We start from the raw sequence: 18,895 nt of genomic DNA, 5'->3' as shown, positions 1-18,895 counted from the left end.
CCCATTTAAGCCCCATTTAGAATGTTGTAAAAGGTGTGAAAAGTTCTATAACAGGTGAGTTGTACTAATAATAAACAATAGAAATTAAGTTTTTTTTGTTTAACACGAATGTCGCGACGGCTCGCTTTGAAGTCAGTTTGTACCATAGAGTATATGTTTGTACTGCAGCTTTAGAGCGGAACCTTCGCAGTTCAGTATGTGCTGCTACTACGATATGTTTTCGTGAAACACCAGGCAGCGAGCGCTCAGCGCAGCGGTCTTTTTGATTACGCTCGTAAATGACGAAATTCTAGTTTCTACGTATTACTATTGTCTAAATAGTAATACGTTTAATAGAATAGATTTTGATCATCATGGCCACATCGGGTCCCCCACCGAAAAAGAAATGCTACATGGGACTGCACCCGATCGTTAAGAAAAAGAGGTATAGGTTATGTTACTTTGTTAGTTTGTTTACTTTAGACTTACGACCTACTCGTAGATGTATTTATCGATTCTGACATTTTCGATTGAAAATGTCAGAATCGGAAAATGTCAGAATCGATAAATATGAAATACATCTACGAGTGTTCAAATTTTGGGCTAGTTTAGACCCATAGATGTTTAGACTCATCCTCGTAAAAACGTTAGCTCAGTCAGTCAGTGTTGATCCTTCTTTTACGAGTTGTCATCAGATCAGCAGAGCTCAGCTCATACAGTATTTTTCTTCCTTTGAGTAAAGCATACAAGCCGACGATGGGCCATCGGAATCAACCAGACAAAGTAAGAGGACTAGGTTTCTGGTAGACACAACAAACATATCAGAACCTGTAAACACTAACATGGTGAGTTTGTTTTTGTCTCTCTCACTGTCTCCTTCACACACAAGTTCACAACACAGGCTTGCCAAGTCCATTTCCCGCCACACATAGATCCCACATAGCTGTTTTTATAACGTTGCTGTGTTTCTTGGTTTAGGGTGCAGGGCGTGTGTTTTCTCTGAGTGAATCCTCAATGGCGCTTGACGAGGAGATGCTCCAGGTACTGGAAGCCTTGGACCCGATCAAGGCTGCAGCTGACAAGGAGTCTTCAACAACAGCAAACATGCAGGAAGTACCAGCACCAACAACCACATTTGCTATACCCAAGCCTCTGGACAGGAAGAGAAGCTATCAAGCAACAAAGATTGGAGATGGAGACAAAGCACTGCTGCAGCCCACTGTTCCAGGTTCAGGTCCTGAGAGAAAAGGTGCACCGCAGCAGCCACCTGAAGTGGCAAAAGTGTGTGGGCAGAGAGGAGCGAGTGAGAGACCTGGGTGGAGAGCTGACTGCAAAGACCTCGCCCAGCGGCTTCTCTTCAGTGAGGAGCCGGAGGAAAAAGACGTTCAGATGGGCCCAGAGAGTTGTCAGTCAGTTGCAGTTTCTCAACAACGGCAAGATGAAATAAAGCACAGTCAGCCACCAAAGGCATCCCACGTGCAAGCCATAACGTCCACCTTACACATCAGTTATTATTTTGTGTTAGGTGCATATGTTATATCTCTGTCCATCCGTGCTGCTAACACATCTTCTCTGGCACTCTTTTGACAGAATGAAGAATGAGGCGAAGAAAGAGAACTCCCGTCTCAGTCCAAGATCAAATACTGATTCCATGTTGGATGTCTCCAGTAATTACATCATGTTCAGCCCCAAACAGCTGGCAGCGGCAAGGAAGAGGGCAGAGCTCCAGCAGTCCTTCAAAGACCAATCAGTGTCTGTGCTCACAGTCCCTTCAGGCTTGGAGATCAGTACTCTCGCTGACTCTTTGCCACAGCCAGGTAATGCCTGTTTTATAGTTAGTTGCGTGATGATGGTGTCTCACACCCCAAAATGGCAGAACACAGACACGGTGCAACCAAGTATAAATCAGGCGTAAGGACATTACACAATATGTGTCGATCTGAACTTTTTACATTGGTAGTACATTTAGTTGGAAATGTATGAAGAACAGCAAACCAGATCATTTCAGAATTTGAAAATCAGTTAACAAGGTCGGTCGGATACCTGAGTAAGGAATATGACTTCTGGGTCCATGCTTCATGTCTAATTCACTTTTGGTGATGTATAGTGCATACATATAGTGCATGTATATGCGTGTCTGTGTGCATACTGTGTTCTGTTCACATGCACCTGCATATCATGCGTCTGTATATTTTTGTGTTATGACATAGGTGTTGTTGCCATGTGTGCCCCTGTGAAGCATGCTGAAAAACTGTTATTAGCCAGTTGGGGGTTGCCTAAACCTGTACTGGACAGATACCAGAAACATGGAGTGACTCACATGTTTGAATGGCAGGCCCAGTGCCTTACTGTTGGACAAGTGCTTCAGGGACGTAACCTAGTCTACTCGGGTAAGAAACAGGGATACTTTTCCACAGTATCATTTTTAAATCCTCAGGGTTAATTTAAGTGTGTGTTAAATGGTATTCTTTTTTACTCTCAAAGTTAAATTAACACAGGACTTTACTAATATCTCTTCAGACGTTTGTTTACCTTTCATTTTCTTCCACTGTCAGCCCCCACCAGTGCTGGGAAGACTTTGGTATCAGAGCTACTGATATTGAAGCGTGTGTTGGAGACCAAAAGAAAGGCACTCTTCATTCTACCTTTTGTCTCTGTGGCCAAGGAGAAGATGAGCTACCTTCAGGTGAGTGCTGGCATAAGGGATGGATGAGTAGATGGATTCATGATATTATTGTGTAACTCGACATTTCTGTCTGTGTAATATCTGTGTGAGTGACTCATTTATACGGTTGTCCCCGTAGAGTGTATTTGAGGAGGCTGGTGTTCGGGTGGAGGGATACATGGGTAGCATCTCAGCTCCAAGAGGGTTCACTGCTCTGGATGTGGCTGTGTGCACAATAGAAAAGGCCAACTCCCTCGTCAACAGACTCATAGAAGAGGACAGTATGGACCTTCTAGGTAAAGTAAAGTGCTTGTATATGTTTGATTAATGCACATTATTACACAGTTTTGTTGAACACAAATCATATATACACACACAATATTTTGTGTCATATTATTTATTATAATAATTATTGTTGTTGTTTGAGTAGTTGAGTAATAAGCAGGATAATGTAAATTTACATTGAGGTGGTCATAATAATAACAATTATTCCATTATTATTACACCCCTTTAAATAAAGAATACATTTTCTGTGGCATACCATTTCAATTGATTTGTGGTATGGTTTGTATGAACACAACAGGCATTGTGGTGGTGGATGAGTTGCATATGGTTGGCGATTCTGGCAGAGGATATCTATTGGAGCTGCTCCTGACCAAAATCCGTTACATCGCACAGAAGCGCAACACCACAGGGTTCGTGTGTCTGTCGGTCCTACCTTGTTCTTTTATTATAGCACTGAATGTACTGTATGGATGTACAATGAAAAAAAAAATGTGTCTCTTCATACAGATCCCTCTCTGAAGACATACAAATAGTAGGTATGAGTGCCACTTTACCCAACCTCTCCTTCCTGGCCGGTTGGCTTGGTGCTGAGCTCTACCAGACAGACTACAGACCAGTCCCCCTGCAGGAGCACCTCAAGGTGGGGAGCAATATCTATGACAACAGCCTCTCCCTGGTTCGACGGTTCATACCTCTACTCAAAGCTAAGGTAACTAAATAATAGTACATAAAAATGTGTTAACATGTCATAATTTATCACATCTCTTGTTTATCGTGTGTGTGTGTGTGTGTGTGTGTGTGTGTGTGTGTGTGTGTGTGTGTGTGAAGGGCGATGATGACCACATAGTAAGCCTGGCGTATGAGACGGTGAACGAGGGCCATTCTGTACTGATCTTCTGCCCCTCCAAGAACTGGTGTGAGAAGCTAGCGGACAGCATCGCTAGAGAATTTTACAACCTCAAACATAATGGTAGTTGTCTGAAGATATGATATTTAAATTGTTATTGTTTTAGCACATACTATTCTCCACAAATGTACATTGTGTATATATATTCAAAGGTCTCTTTAGCAATAAGACTAGTGGAGGATATACTTTATTAATCCCCAAAGGGAAATTGAGGTGTTTAATGTGACACTTAAATAAAACTACTGGACAAACAGAAAAACAGCAGACAGGTGGACATAAACACACAAGACCACGGCCAACATAGGACAATATGCATTGAGGGAGACAGTATAGAGTATAATGATAGTTGGCATGAAAGAGTCTGTACCGCTCCGTATGCATTCTCAGGGAGAAGGTGCTCGCCCTGCAGCACGCCATTGAAATATAATGCAATGCCAATTGAATTACATGGATTATTATGGTTACCTGCCTATTTCATGAACATTGACAAGCTACTGTACATTAAAGCAAATCAACCATAACATTTCCAGTTTAATGTATACAGTAGTATATTGAATGAAGATGAATTTGTCCAAAACATGGTTTGCTCCTATGACATATAGGTATACGTTTGTTTTGCATGATGGGAGTGATGGCTACATCTATGTATGTGTGGCTGTTATCATATCACATGCTGTCCAGTTTGAACTGATCATTCAGCTACTTTCAGGACATAGAATCAGACTTTACTCAAACAAAATATGGCATTATTGTTTTAGAGCGTCCAGGTGAAGTGGAGCCTCAGGCAGTACGCTTGGACCAGGAGGGTCTAGTGGATGTAATGGCCCAATTGAGACGCACTCCGGCTGGGGTCGACCCCATCCTAAAGCGCACTGTGCCCTGGGGGGTGGGTTTCCACCATGCGGGTGAGCAGCATCAAAATTGAGGCACAACAAATTCAGTGCCAAAATGTATAGTTTGTTTTCTCAGAATGAAACGTTCTTGTGTTGTGTTGCCTCTGTAGGACTGACATTTGATGAGCGAGATATACTGGAGGGTGCTTTTCGACAGGGCATGATCCGAGTTTTGGCTGCTACCTCCACCCTCTCCTCTGGAGTTAATCTTCCAGCCCGCAGGGTCATCATTCGAACCCCCACCTTCAACGGACGCCTCCTGGACCCTCTCACCTACAAACAAATGGCGGGACGTGCAGGGAGAAAGGGAGTAGACACTACAGGTATTGCCTGATTTATTCTATACTTTCGCCACACCATGTCACACCGACAATAGCTCATCTACGAGCTCACAAGCTTTCAAATCTGCTTTGTGTGCTACACCGGTGTGCAGCCAAGTATAAATGGGGCTTAAAAAGGGACGAAAGGTATATAATTGAAATCATTTGCAGGACATCAAAGTTTGTGTGTTCTTTCAGCAGCCTGCCTGAAATCTCTCCTGGAGAAATATCTTTTGTTATTCAATCTTATTCTATATATTCTGAATCAAAGTTTATTTTCTCCCTTTCACACTCTGCTCAGGTGAGAGTGTACTGGTATGTAAGGAGGCAGAGCGGCAGAAAGGTGTCAAACTCATCCAGGGTGCACTTCAGCCTATCACCAGCTGCCTGGTGCAACGGGAAGGAGACAGCGTGACCACTAGCATGCTGCGTGCCATCCTAGAGGTATAGGGAAGGCCATCTTCTTCATTCACATCCATCCCTGAAATAGCAACTTGTTTGTAATTGTAATGTATATATGTGAACTTCATATGGGTTTACAGTACTTCACTACTACTGTTTTCCTGAGCCCTAATACACGTGTGACTGCAACCTACAGATCATCGTTGGAGGTGTGGCCAGCACTCCACAGGATGTGGGGCTGTATGCTTCGTGCACATTGTTGGCTGCCAGTGTGAAATCTGCCAGTCGTCCAGCAGGGGGTGCTGTGAACGAGGAGCTGGAAGCAGGGGCCAACAAGGGGGCCATAGAGGCCTCTGTGGAGTGGCTGATGGAGAATGAGTTCATCAATATTCAGAAAGAGGGAGAAGGTAAATGTTGTTTCATTTATCCTATATTAAAATTGGCTAATCTATCCGACAGATTTCCATATCTTTTTTTTTTTCAACTGATTTATGTGGAACTGGTTTTTCCACATAATTGTGTATTTTTTGTCTGTCATGCCAAATATATGCAGGCACCGGAAATGTAACAGAAATGCATTTGTTTATGCAACATGTATTTTAAATCCATGCTCTAAGTCACGGCATGTATGTCTCCTATGAATCCTTGACTCCAGAGGAGCGATACTGTCCTACCCACCTGGGTGCGGCCACCCTCGCCTCATCTCTCTCTCCACCGGAGGCTCTGGGGATATTTGCAGATCTCCAGCGGGCTATGAAGGGCTTCGTGCTGGAGAATGACCTGCACATCCTTTACCTGGTATTCACATGCACGCACAGACGCACACGTCTTTTATCAGTACACCGTACTCCTCTGAATTCATGCCATTGTCAATATGTAACTCTTGACCATCTTGACCTTCACTGTGTGAAAAAAGTTAATCGATAATCAACATTCAATACAAGTCTATGATTTGTTTTTGAATGTGTACTACTACTACCACTTACTGTTGTCTGTGACCCAACTCTCCACAGATCACTCCAGTGTATGCTGAGTGGACAACCATAGACTGGTACCAGTTCTTCTGTTTGTGGGAACAGCTGCCGTCATCTATGAAGAGAGTAGCGGAGCTGGTGGGGGTCCAAGAAAGCTTCCTCGCTCGGTCAGTCAACGGCAAACTTATTGCCAAGACGGAGAAGCTGCGTAGACAGATGGCTATTCATAAACGGTATATCTACATTAATTACATAATGCAACATTAACTATACAGTAGAGTTTTGTGTGGATTGTGGTGGCGCCCATAGCCAAGTGGTTAAGGCACGTATCACATAGGCTTTCATCCCGGAGTCCCGGACAGCGTGTCCCGGGTTCGATTCCCAAGCCCAGTGGTGGATTTGCTGTCACTCCCCGATTCTTCTCTCTGTTTCCTGTCTCTCTCCTCTCTTTACTATCAATAAAGACAACAACAAAAAAAAGCCAGAAAACAGATCTTATTAAAAAAGAAAAACATTGTGTGTGGATTGTGTTTTTCATATTTTCTACATCTCACCACAGGTTCTTCACCACTCTGGTGCTCCAGGATCTGGTGAAGGAGGAGCCTCTGGGTGGGGTAGCCTCTAAATACAACTGCAGTCGTGGGCAGTTACAGTCTCTGCAGCAGTCTGCCTCAACGTATGCAGGTACTGCTTGTTCAAAATGGGAATGTCTGTGAGTTTGAGTGTCTAGTGTTTCCATAGCCGAGACGGAACATGAATGTAGATGGCCATGGACTATTTTAAATTTGCGCCATCTACTTACAGAGAATGCTCAGCAGCTGCTGACTCATTTACATTCACCATAAGACTGAAAGATCAGTTCTTGCGAAAGGCGAACTTAATATTATGACATCATTTGACATTCAGTTTAAAAAAAAGAGTTTACGTTAAAAAGGCCAATTGTAACTTCGGGTTGAATAACACGAGAATCCCAAAGGTCACTGGCAGATATAAAGGGCTGGTAAGAAGCCAGAGGCTATGCAATCTATGTAATGATAACCAAGTTGGAGTCAGAGATGATTATCACGTTTTGTTTGAATGTAAGAATACTATCATTATGAATTTTGGACAAAAATACCTGCCAAATTATTATATAACCCACCCATCTACGTTGAAATTAATTATATTACTGCAATCTGTTAAGCCAAAAGTTATCAGTAAATTGGGTGTTTTTCTGAAAAACATTATTCTGCTGTATTCCATGCCTTTTGCTACCTACTGTACGTCTGTATGTATATTGTTATGCATTGTATACTGCATGAATCTGTGCTCCATACCATGTGAACATGGTTGCGAGTTAAATAAATGAGGATGATGACAAATCTAAAGCCTCCATCATACTCTGACTCTCTCTGCCATCCTGTAGGCATGGTCACAGTGTTCTGTAAGCGTCTGGGCTGGCATACCATGGAACTGCTTTTATCTCAGTACCAGACCAGGCTGAGCTTTGGAGTCCAGAGGGAGCTGGTGGACCTGGTCAGGGTGTCTCTCCTGAATGCAACACGAGCCAGGGCTCTCTATGCACAGGGTCTCTGCACTGTCGCCGAGCTAGCTAGGGCTACGGTATCTGAGGTGGAGAAAGCCCTGAAGAAAGCTGTCCCATTCAAGAGGTGTGTGTAATCTGAAGGAGAGAGAGCAAGATGAAGAAATGTTACTCAATGGGACTCCACGAGAAAATTGCAGTCGGTGTCCAATTTGTCATAATTTCACTTTGTCTTCCACAATACCATAATTATGATAGTAATTAAAACGTTTTTGTTTTAATTTCCAAATATCTATTTTTGGTAACAATATGAAGAGGTTTAGCCCAATTGTATTTTCTAGTGTAAATTCCCTTCTTTTCAACATCACATCTTCATGGAAAAAAGCTGGTTGATGTGTCTATTTCATCACAGTTTTCATTAACAAAATGAACTATGAAACTCCATCCAAAATGTAACCCCTCAACCTTTTTTGTAAGCGAACGATTACCCTAGTGGTACATGGTTAAATTTTTACTCTCTCAGAGTGTACAAATACTTAATTAATACTATTAATATTAATACTTAGGATTATGTCATCGATTAATGCCTAATCCTATTAAGTAGCTCATTATGCCGACTTTGAGACTGAGTTAATGGCTAAATATTGTCTTCTCTTCCTTAGCTCTAAACGTGCGGTGGATGAGAGCGAGGTGGAGGCCGCTGAGAGGCGGAGTCTGCGCTGTGTCTGGGTCAGTGGTGGGCGGGCCTTGACAGAACAGGAAGCAGCCAATGAGATCGTGTCTGAGGCCAGGCTCCTCCTCCAGGAAGACCTGGCCCAGTTGGGGGTTCAGTGGGACCCGGGCCAGTTACCTCCCCAGGCACGCTCTACCAATAACGCTGACGAGGACGGGAGCAACCGCTCGGCCACAGACTCTGGCACCTCATTGGGCTCATCAAACAGCTCTCCTGAAACACGGACAAACATCCCTCAAAACCAAGACAAGTTCAAGACAAGACAAAGCAGATATATTGACACGCAAAGACAGGAGAATAAGGATGAACATAAACAAGAGAAAGGGTATGCTGAAATGGGAACGGGCGAAGGGAAGAAAGAAGTAACCCAGGAAGATCTACTATGCAAGCGAGCAATTCCGACGAGTAGAGAAGAGAAGAGTAAAGCGATGGCGCAAATAAAGGAACAGGAGGAAACGGAGGGACAGTTTGTTGATGAAGTGGGGAAGGGGAAAGCTGCAAAGTCGAAAGAAGAGACAAGTATCAATCACGAAATGGTCACTGTGAGTGATAAAGAGAGCCTGGAAGGAAGATCAGAAATGATTCAGAGCTTGGAGCATGGAGTTCAAGAAAGCAGAACAAATCAGGATGAGGGGAGGAAAAATGGAGGTATGGTTTCAGATAGACAACTGGCAAATCCTCAAGCAAAACATCAAGCAAATCCTGCTCCGGAACGAAGTCTGACACAGGAATTAAGTGAGATCATATCCAGCCCCCTTCCTCAGCTTTACCCTCTTCCTCATCCATCTTCTTCTTCCCCCATGCCCCCTCCTCGCTTCAGAGCCCCAGTATCCCGAACAGAAAAGCTACAACGTGTTCCCATTAGAACATCGGGAGGAGATGCCAGTGCAGGACCTGAAGGCTCACCTGTGCAGCCAGGCAGAGTGAAACATTCCAGAGTCCTGAGCAAAGTGCTCAGTTCAATACAATGTGAGAAAAGCATACAAGTAGAGGCTGTGCGGACATTACCCCCCTTAAATCTCACGGTGGATGCCCCAGAACCAGTCCCAAACTTAGACATTCACGTCCCAGTTCCAGCCTCTCCTCTCATTCCTGAACCTGCCCGAGAAACTGAACCCACTCTACCCCAAAGTGCGGACACATCAAACGGGCTTCCCCCACCACCGCAAGGCACATCTTCTGCCCAGGAACCTCCTCCATCCCCTCCCTCTTCTCCAGAGGCCAAACGGAGAAGGCTTGAAGAAGAGGAGTTGGGTACGTTTTTATCCCCCGAGTTATACGCAGGTGAGGAGGGAGGGGAGGAAGCCAATGGAGATGGCACAGATGAAGACTTTGGTGACAGCTTTGAGTTGGACACTCAGACAGAGAGAATGATCCTCCAGCAGGAATGCAAAGCTGGAGAGGCTAATGAAGTGGGGAAAGACCAGGAGTGGAGGAGGTTACAACAGACGGGAGAAGATGGAATGAAAGCCAGAGAGGTTGAGATGGAGAATGCACAGGAAGGGAGACATGGGCCTGCCTCAGAGGATGATGTAGGGAACCTGAGGAAAAGAGACACTAGAAAAACACCCCACATATTGACTGACAACATCCCTGGCAACCCAGGACACCATAGCGACCGCCTCTTCTCTTACAATACTTCTCCCAAATTGAACATTTCTCTCACAGCTACCCAGATGGAACTATTCCTAAGCAGCAGCCCCAAGGTAAGTGACTGAAGTGATATGTAGAACTGAAGGCACCTTCAACGAATGATAGTTAGATATTGTGGTCTCATACAATAGGTTGTAGCTTGTTGTATTGAATACAGGCATCGATAACATATATTCCCCCACCCCCTTTACAGATCTCTCCTCAACCAGGTGGTGGTGATAATGTGGATGAAGTAACAGATGAAAACATGGAAGTCGATGATGCTGCTGCTCCCGGTGACTTGGAATGCGATCAGGTCCCTTCAGAGAGTCTGAACGGCAGCAGTGGCTTCCTGTTTGATAGCCTGTATGACAGCTCCCTATTGGCCGGCCTGAGCACAGACCAATCAGATGAGGAAGAGGAGGACGAGGACAACAACCACATCCCTCTGGGCCAGAAGGAGCAACGGCGCAGTCATCTTCTAGCCAACCAGGAGATGGAAGAGCAGGAAGCTGTCCAGTGGGGCGTGTCTTCCTTTAACCTATCAGAATGGGGCGACTCTCTGTTGGTGGGTGAGCACTTCCTGGAGAGGCGAAGCTTGCTCAGACAAACGGAGAAGACGCAGAAAGAAAAAAGTCCTGATCACGGTGAAACGGAGCGATCCAAAACGGGCCATAGTCTGATGTCACGTTCAGAACTTCAGCCTGGACAGAGAGATAGTCTGAAAATGGATTCTGCTCTAGCGAAAGGTGAGCCACGTCAACAGGGTCATACAGAACCTCCAAAACCTGGCCCCAGCAATACTCAACAGCAGTACCACGAAGACTTGACCAGCAACAACCACTGTCTTCTAAACAAACAAGGTAAAAATGGAGAAGTAGCAAAAGCAAGGAACGAAGAGAACGAAAGGAAAGAGGGAACCGATGTCCTTCTGTCGGATTCTACTGTGCTGAAATATGCAAATATACAAAATGCCTCTGGTAGCTGTTTCGACTGCAGTCCTGGACTGCAGGACATCTTTGACCGCTGGCCTAGTCTGTGTGACCAGCCCTCACAGCACCCTGCTGCTGAAAACAGAGACCTGGTGGAAGTCACAGAAAAGCCTCAACCCTCAAAGCAGGTAGATGGAGAGAGCTCAAGGCCGGTTGTTCAGCCTGCTTCTGATGGGAATAATTTCCAAGACAACGCATCTCATCCGAGTAGAGAGAGAGCATGGGAGAGACCGGATGCGGCAGAGGACTTGATCCCTCCCACGCAGAGGCGGGAGCCTGTCACCCCCCGAGTGAAACTGACCACCTCCTCTGTGGTCCAGTCCCCCCTGTCCGTCAAGCCTCTCGGCCAGTCCACTCCTGCCACCCTCCTCCCTGGCCAGTCAGAAATCCCAACTTGTCCTACGTCCTGCCGAGAACTCGGTGACCATCCGAAACCTCCTTGTCCATCAGAGATCGTATCTGATGATGATTTTAACCACAAACACGAGGTGGATTCAGAGGCAAAGACTCGACCATTGTCCAAGGCCTACTCAAAATCAGACCCCAACTGTGTTCCACACTCAACCACACAAGCAAAACCCCCTCTACACCCTCAATGCATCTCTAATCCTGCACAGGATTCTGCCTTTGCACCTTCACTTCCGGCGGAGCCTTGCGCTGATCTGGACTCGTCCCCAATCGGCGATGGCTTTTCCCTTCAGTTGTCCCTCAGTGAGTCACTCACTCCCAGTAACTCTGGGTCCTTCTCCATCATAGACGTGGCAAGTGACAGACACCTCTTTCAGACATTTATAAACGAGTGGAAAACAAAGGAGCGGTATTCCCTTGCTATTGCTTGTGACAGGCAAGAACACACGCAAAACCACCAGGGCAGGATTGGTGAAAAACACAGCAGAGGTAATTAACACAAATGTGCTTAAGTGACTTTATTGCTTCAGATGTGAAATAAATCATGTCTCCCTCCTGTAAAATATAAATATACTTACACGACAAGTTAACACTACAAGCAGCAGTACAGTTTACTTATGTATTGTATTGCAGCGGCAGTTTGTATCGCAGCGGACTCTAGGGTAGATGGTTTTCCAGTGAGGGGCAGTGAAAGTCTGGTTCTGATCGGACTGTCAGTTTGCTGGGGATCGAGAGATGCATACTACATTTCACTGCAACAAGAGCAGAGCGCAGGTATGTACATATATCTGAGAGGTCATTTCATATTTGACTCACACACATACCAACATATTCGTGCACACACACACACACACACACGTGTTCCTTTACGTTCACTTTGACCACCACCCGACAGGTTTGAGCTCCAGTCTGGCCCCTCCTCCCCTGGATGCTGACTTGCCAGTGAGTGAGAGGCTGAAGGAATTGAAGTCCTGTCTGAGCAGACCATTGGTGGTCGGTAGAACAAGGGGCGTGGCTGTGACCTATGACATCATCCACATTTACAAGACCCTCGTGCTGAGTTGTGGCATCAGCTTTGAGGGGCCATGTGAAGACCCCAAGGTGATCACACACACACACACACACACACACACACAGTACACATACTGTAAGTACGTTATTCTAAGTATTTTCAATGTGGAACCTACCGTAGGTGGCATGTTGGCTGTTGGACCCTGGAAGTGAGGAGAGAACTCTTACCAACATGGTGACTGTCTACATTCCTGAAGAACTGCCTCTGCTGGAGGGACTGGGACTGGGGAGATACGCGCACACATATAGTCCCCGTGTCAGAGCAGCCACTGAGAGCGTGCTAGTGCATGCCACCATGAACCATCTCACTGGCCTGCTAGAGAAAGATGGAATGCTCGGTACAGTAAACTACACATGGAAACACGTGACACTCATGTCAGGCACTCACGTCCTCACTGTCTTTACTGTCGTGTGCTTTCTGTCAGATATGTTCCGGCGTGTGGAGATGCCCTCGCAGACGTGCTTGGCTCTGTTGGAATTGAACGGCTTGGGCTTCAGTGTTGAGGAATCCGAGAGACAGAAGCATGTGATGCAAGCCAAGCTGTCAGTCCTGGAAGCCCAGGCTTACAGCCTGGCTGGACACAGCTTCTCCCTCACCAGCATTGATGACATAGCACAGGTTTGACTGCTATTCTCCCTCCTGCTCTTTGACAGTGGTATAAAATATACTAGATAACACGACAAACACGTGATACTTTTATCTGCAGCCCATTTAAAGCACTGGGGTCTTTTCATGGCAGGAAATGACAAACAGATGATGGCTTCATGTCGCAACATTTGCGAAGCGCAGTAAGATTCTCTGCAGCATTCAAAGATTGTGGATGAGTTGTCTGGCTTGAGAGACTTATGCACAGAACAATTAAATATTAAATTAAAAAGGTCTCTATTTCTTCCCTTTCGTAGAGTCGACATTGATCAAAAATAAAGCATGAAAATGACAGAAATAAATCTGAAATATTAATAATGAAGCAAAAGAATAAATAACGGTAAAGACCTGGATCAGAGGGAAATCTTTTACAATGCACGCATAGTACTAGGGGAATGTGCCTTTATAGAAATAGACTAATTTAGACAACCAAAAAAGGCAGATGAGGAGTCTTGGGAAGAGAATATTATATTTGTAGCACAAGGAGATTTGAAACCACAGATTTATCGTAGTTTTGCATGTTTTTGTGCATCGTTTATTAGGTACTATTCCTGGAGCTTCACCTGCCTCCTAATGGTGATGTGGATGGACTGAAGAGTAAGAAGACTCTAGGCTACACCAGGAGAGGGAGAGGAAAAGTACGGCTTGGCAAGCAATTCAGCACAACCAAGGTGAAACAGCTTATTGCATACACACAATTCAGATGTAGAGTTGCTGGCCGGCTCCATATATATGCAGATCTAGGTGATGATCCAGTCTTCTCCATGTATGGCTATCCAGGGTTTGATGAGGTCAGTGTCGTGATCTTCATATATGGAGATGGCCATATGGAGTGTGTCACGACTGACTGACACGAAGCGTGATGGACTGACTGACATGAAATGCAGATTTTCATAGTAAACTGTGACCTACGGTCGCAATAAAAAAAATCACACTTGTGTGAAGTGAGGGGTGCTCTTATCATACATCATCATACATCAGCCAATCAAATCATCACATTCCGTGCTACAAACACACCCTCAAAAAGGGGGTTTAACCATCAAAAACAGAATAGAACTTTTCTTTTTAGCTCACAGCAACGGGTATTATTTATCTTCACATTGATTGTTAGGATGTTCTGGAGAAACTCCGCCCTTTGCACCTGTTGCCAGGGGTGATTTTGGAGTGGAGGCGGATCACAAATGCTATGACCAAAGTGGTGTTTCCTCTGCAAAGAGAGAAACGGCACCACCCTCTACTGGCCATGGACAGAATACATCCCATCGCCCAGACACACACAGCAACAGGTGATACATATAGATACTCACATAATAGTGTATGTATACTGTACGTTTATGATTGCATTGTACATTACATAATTGTTTGTAATAGTTTAGTGTTTAATACACAATTACATTGATTTAGATTCACATTCTATGTTTTAATGAACGCAGGCAGAGTGAGCTTCACAGAGCCCAACATCCAGAATGTCCCGAAAGACTTTGAGATTTCTATGCCCACAATGGTTGAAGAGAGCCCACCTTCACAAGATGGGCGCCGCCATGCCACTAAGCCAGGGTAGGTCAACGCTTTATCAGCTTGTTCCTATTTAAATAGGAGACTCCCTCAGAGCATACCGTACTATGAGCACTGACAGAAGACAGTTCCATGGTTATTACATATAACATATAATGTTCCTTGCTTTGTATACAGCTTTTACCTGTTGGTTTTTGGGTTTAGTTTTAAACTGTCATATTGTAAATATATTGAGGCTGATTCAAGACTGGTACTGTATGTGACAAATAACGTGTATATGATCTTGACAATGGTGCTGTTTTGAAGCAGTTTTAGCCAAAGTTAAAGTAAGTCATTGAACGTTTTGAAACCCTTCTCTTCTCACAGCACCAGGAGGCACAGCGTGGCACAGACAGTTCCTCAAGGCGTTCCAGAGAGGGGACCAGCCTTCTCTGTCAGCATGAGACATGCCTTCATACCGTTCTCAGGTCGCTTGCTTACATTGTGTGCAATGTGTTCGTTATATTATGCCACATATTTCCCTGCATTGAACCTTATGCCATTTGCATTCTAGGTGGGATGATATTAGCAGCTGATTACTCACAGCTGGAGTTGAGAGTCTTGGCTCACCTGTCCAAGGACCGACGCCTCCTGCAGGTTGAGTGCCAAAACACATTCACCAACGTTCAGCTTTTAAGACGGAAAGTGGAATTGATTGAATTAATTATGAAGTTTCCGACTAAATAAATGGTTTGTGTGCGCGTGTGCGTCAGGTGCTGAATGGCGGAGCAGATGTGTTCAAATGCATTGCTGCGGAATGGAAGAACATGGACCCAGAGACTGTGAATGATAGCCTCAGACAACAAGCAAAACAGGTAGAACGAAGACATCCACAGACATGCATATAGTACCCATGTACAGTATAATGTTCACTTTGATTATGACTAAACTAACCAAAGGTCTGTGTCTGTCACCATTTGTGCAGATTTGCTATGGCATTATCTATGGGATGGGAGCCAAGTCTTTAGGAGAGCAAATGGGTGTAGAAGAAAATGACGCGGCCTGCTACATAGAGAGTTTTAAGGCCAGATACAAAGGTGTGTGGTGCCACTACTGTGTCTATACACACACACACACACACACAAATACGGTATTTTGTACTTTTACTCAAGTACATTTTGAATTCCACATTTCTACTTGTAACAGAGTATTTCTATATTGCAGTATTGATATATGATTATGATATGAGTACTTTTTCCACCACTGTCTCCTATTATGAAACGTCCACAATAGGAATGGTATAGGGGTCACACGTGGCTAATTAACGTACCGTGTTCCAGGGATCAACACTTTCCTCAGAGAGACGGTGAAGAGCTGTGTAAAGAAAGGCTACGTTCAGACCCTGCTTGGCCGCCGGAGATACCTGCCAGCGATCACACAGGGCAACCCGCACGCCAAAGCACATGTATGTGTGTGTGTGTGTGTGTGTGCGTGTGCGCAGCACTCATGTTGACACGTGTGATGCCATTGTTATTTATCTGTCTTGTGATTAGGGCTGTCACGGTTACAAATTGAAGTTGACGATTAATTAAAATAATTGCGATTAACGATTTATTTTTAATTTATTTTTGCATTGAATTTGCCTTTTCACAACTCGTCGATCAACTACTTCTGCCGTTTTTGAAAATGTATGGACAATTGGACATTGTTCAACATGGAAACAATTGATGATTATGCAAAAAATAATTGCGATTATCTCAAATAATTGCGATAAGCGATTATGTAATAATTGTTGTGACGGGCCTACTTGTGATGCGTTTCCCCTTTCTGACCCTCGCCCAGGCAGAGCGCCAGGCAGTGAACACCACTGTGCAGGGATCCGCGGCCGACATCGTTAAAATCGCCACCGTCAACATCCAGAAACGTCTCAGAGAAACCTTCCCAGTCGCTCCGCTGTCACACCAGCATACACACACAGGTGAAACATAGTGTACACACACACACACACACAGGTGGGTGGGTATTGAGCAGGGTTTCTCAATCATTGCCAGACTCGTCACTGACAGTGTACCCAGACATACGCAAATTTCATCAACAAATAAAAAAACTAGACTAAAATGTTAGGAAGGGACTAGTGGACAAGAGAGACAGTATAAGTAAAAGACATAAGTCATTTTACACTTGGTTGCATGCTGAAAACAGTCGATCTACAAGCTCACAACGCGTAAAATCTGCCATTGCGACGGCACCAGGTATGTATACCTGGATTTCACCTTAGCTTTCACCTTTCACCCGCCTGAACTTAAACCTCGCCCACAGCTGTGTGTTGTATGATAATGGGGCAGAAATATGCAGGGAAGACATATTTGAATATTCTAGCCACACACCTGGGGGTCTATAACTCCATAGACGAATACAAAACAGAAAAAGTACAAAAATCACAGCACTCCCATCTTTCCCACACAGATAGTGGTGGCAGCAACAGGGCTGTGATGTCGCATCAGAGAGGAGCCTACTTCATACTGCAGCTGCACGATGAGCTCATCTATGAAACCACAGAAGAAGACCTTATACAGGTATGATATGATGCTTAATGGTCGCTGTCAGGCGGAAACCTGTGTCCAAAATGCTTAATTTACAGGAAATGGGGGGGGGGGGGGGGAAGAACCTGTGTTCCAATGTAGTTATTATTTAGTCACAAGGTCATGTTAAAACCTTTCATATTTATAAATCCCTGCACACTGCTGCACTTTTCAGACTTTAAGTGCCGTTTTCCTGAAAAACATGTCCAGTCTGCAAGGACCATTAATGTTCAATTTCACGTAAAACTAGCAGATCTACAAGCTCATGAGGCACTGTGACATGTTGTGAACTTGTAGATCGGCTATTTTCTCCTCTAAATCTCCCCCCATCCCCCCCAAAAAAAGAAAAAAAGTAACCAAGATGATATTCTGTGATATTGACAGTCCATGTGTTTGATTGTTCAGGTGGCTCAGATTGTGAAGAGGGAAATGGAAACGGCGGTAAAACTGTACGTGAAGCTAAAAGCTAAAGTCAAAGCTGGACCCAGCTGGGGCAACCTTCAAGATCTGGACATATGACCGACATTATTCCTCTCCGTTTACAGAGATAGGTTGATAGGTTAGGCCTATTCATAGAAGGGGGAAAAATGGAATGTCCGCACCCTGTCTTTTTTTCAACCTAACAAACGTTTCGCCCCTCTGGGCTTTCTCAAGTTTCCGGGCCTATTCATAGACCAGTTTTCAGTCAAGAGGTGACCACCGAATAGGTGGCCACCTCTTCACCTAAATCTCTACTATGAATAGGGCATTATACACTTCATGTCATATGGCCTGGTGTAATGGTTGTAAATAGTACTTTTAAAAAAACACACCAAGTAAGCGTGAATGTGCAGTGCGCATGCACATTAAGTAATGATACTAGTATGTTATATACTGTGATTACATTGAGCTCTGAATGAATTTAACATTATGAATTTTAGACATCTCTGTACACTCAGACTGAGTTAAATGGTTGTAAATATATAAAACAAAATTGCCAAGTCAACATGAATTTAATGTGATGGATGAGCATGCAATTATACTGTAATTACACTGAATTTTATATTGTTCATGTAAAAAATGTCCTTCATAATTTATTTGCAATTCATGACATCAAAGACTATTTTGTGGATTTGAGTGTGGGCCTATGCAGTCAATAAAGTAAAATACATTAGCCCTGGTGATTTCTTTTTTTACTCCATAATGAATCAGACACTTTAGTCTTTTGGACATCCTGAAAGCTCACATTTTTATTGGACCATTGGTTGAGTTGTCTGTCACAACAAGAACAAACATCACACAGGATTCGTTTTTCTCCTTTTATATTTATGACATCATTCGTTGCTCAAGGACTATTGTCAGCATGAAAGACATGATCTGTGCAAAATAAAAATTGGCCAGCTGAGGGTTT

General features: G+C 44.2%; 1 protein-coding gene across 2 annotated transcripts; it reads left to right on the top strand.

Moving 5' to 3' along the window:
• The first annotated feature begins 228 nt into the window (after positions 1-228).
• Positions 229-18,651, top strand: polq (polymerase (DNA directed), theta). Of its 2 annotated transcripts, none has more exons than XM_079499426.1 (35): positions 229-424; positions 722-824; positions 958-1,412; positions 1,570-1,796; positions 2,190-2,369; positions 2,535-2,665; positions 2,784-2,940; positions 3,228-3,339; positions 3,437-3,638; positions 3,758-3,899; positions 4,595-4,741; positions 4,840-5,052; positions 5,351-5,493; positions 5,648-5,858; positions 6,107-6,249; positions 6,465-6,658; positions 6,985-7,109; positions 7,831-8,074; positions 8,610-10,386; positions 10,527-12,201; positions 12,346-12,486; positions 12,608-12,813; positions 12,905-13,121; positions 13,209-13,402; positions 13,972-14,100; positions 14,541-14,715; positions 14,863-14,986; positions 15,317-15,411; positions 15,498-15,580; positions 15,697-15,798; positions 15,909-16,020; positions 16,264-16,388; positions 16,766-16,901; positions 17,390-17,499; positions 17,911-18,651. In XM_079499426.1, the coding sequence occupies exons 1-35, from the start codon at positions 354-356 to the stop codon at positions 18,022-18,024; spliced, it is 8,715 nt and encodes a 2,904-aa protein (XP_079355552.1). In that variant the 5' UTR covers positions 229-353; the 3' UTR covers positions 18,025-18,651. The 2 variants fall into 2 exon arrangements, with proteins under 2 accessions (XP_079355552.1, XP_079355551.1); XM_079499425.1 differs by having other exon boundaries at positions 15,311-15,411.
• The last annotated feature ends 244 nt before the right edge of the window (positions 18,652-18,895 follow it).

This window comes from Electrona antarctica (genome assembly GCF_951216825.1).
Source record: "Electrona antarctica genome assembly, chromosome: 4".
Classification (NCBI taxonomy): domain Eukaryota; kingdom Metazoa; phylum Chordata; class Actinopteri; order Myctophiformes; family Myctophidae; genus Electrona; species Electrona antarctica.
This window is presented reverse-complemented; position numbering and strand designations above follow the sequence as displayed.

What these genes read in the sequence shown, in the direction of transcription:
- polq (XM_079499425.1), top strand. Translation starts at nt 354, where the DNA reads ATGGCCACATCGGGTCCCCCACCGAAAAAGAAATGCTACATGGGACTG. An exon ending in AGAAGATGAGCTACCTTCAG is followed by an intron (nt 2,666 to 2,783) that starts GTGAGTGCTGGC and finishes TTGTCCCCGTAG; the next exon opens with AGTGTATTTGAGGAGGCTGG. An exon ending in TATTCAGAAAGAGGGAGAAG is followed by an intron (nt 5,859 to 6,106) that starts GTAAATGTTGTT and finishes CCTTGACTCCAG; the next exon opens with AGGAGCGATACTGTCCTACC.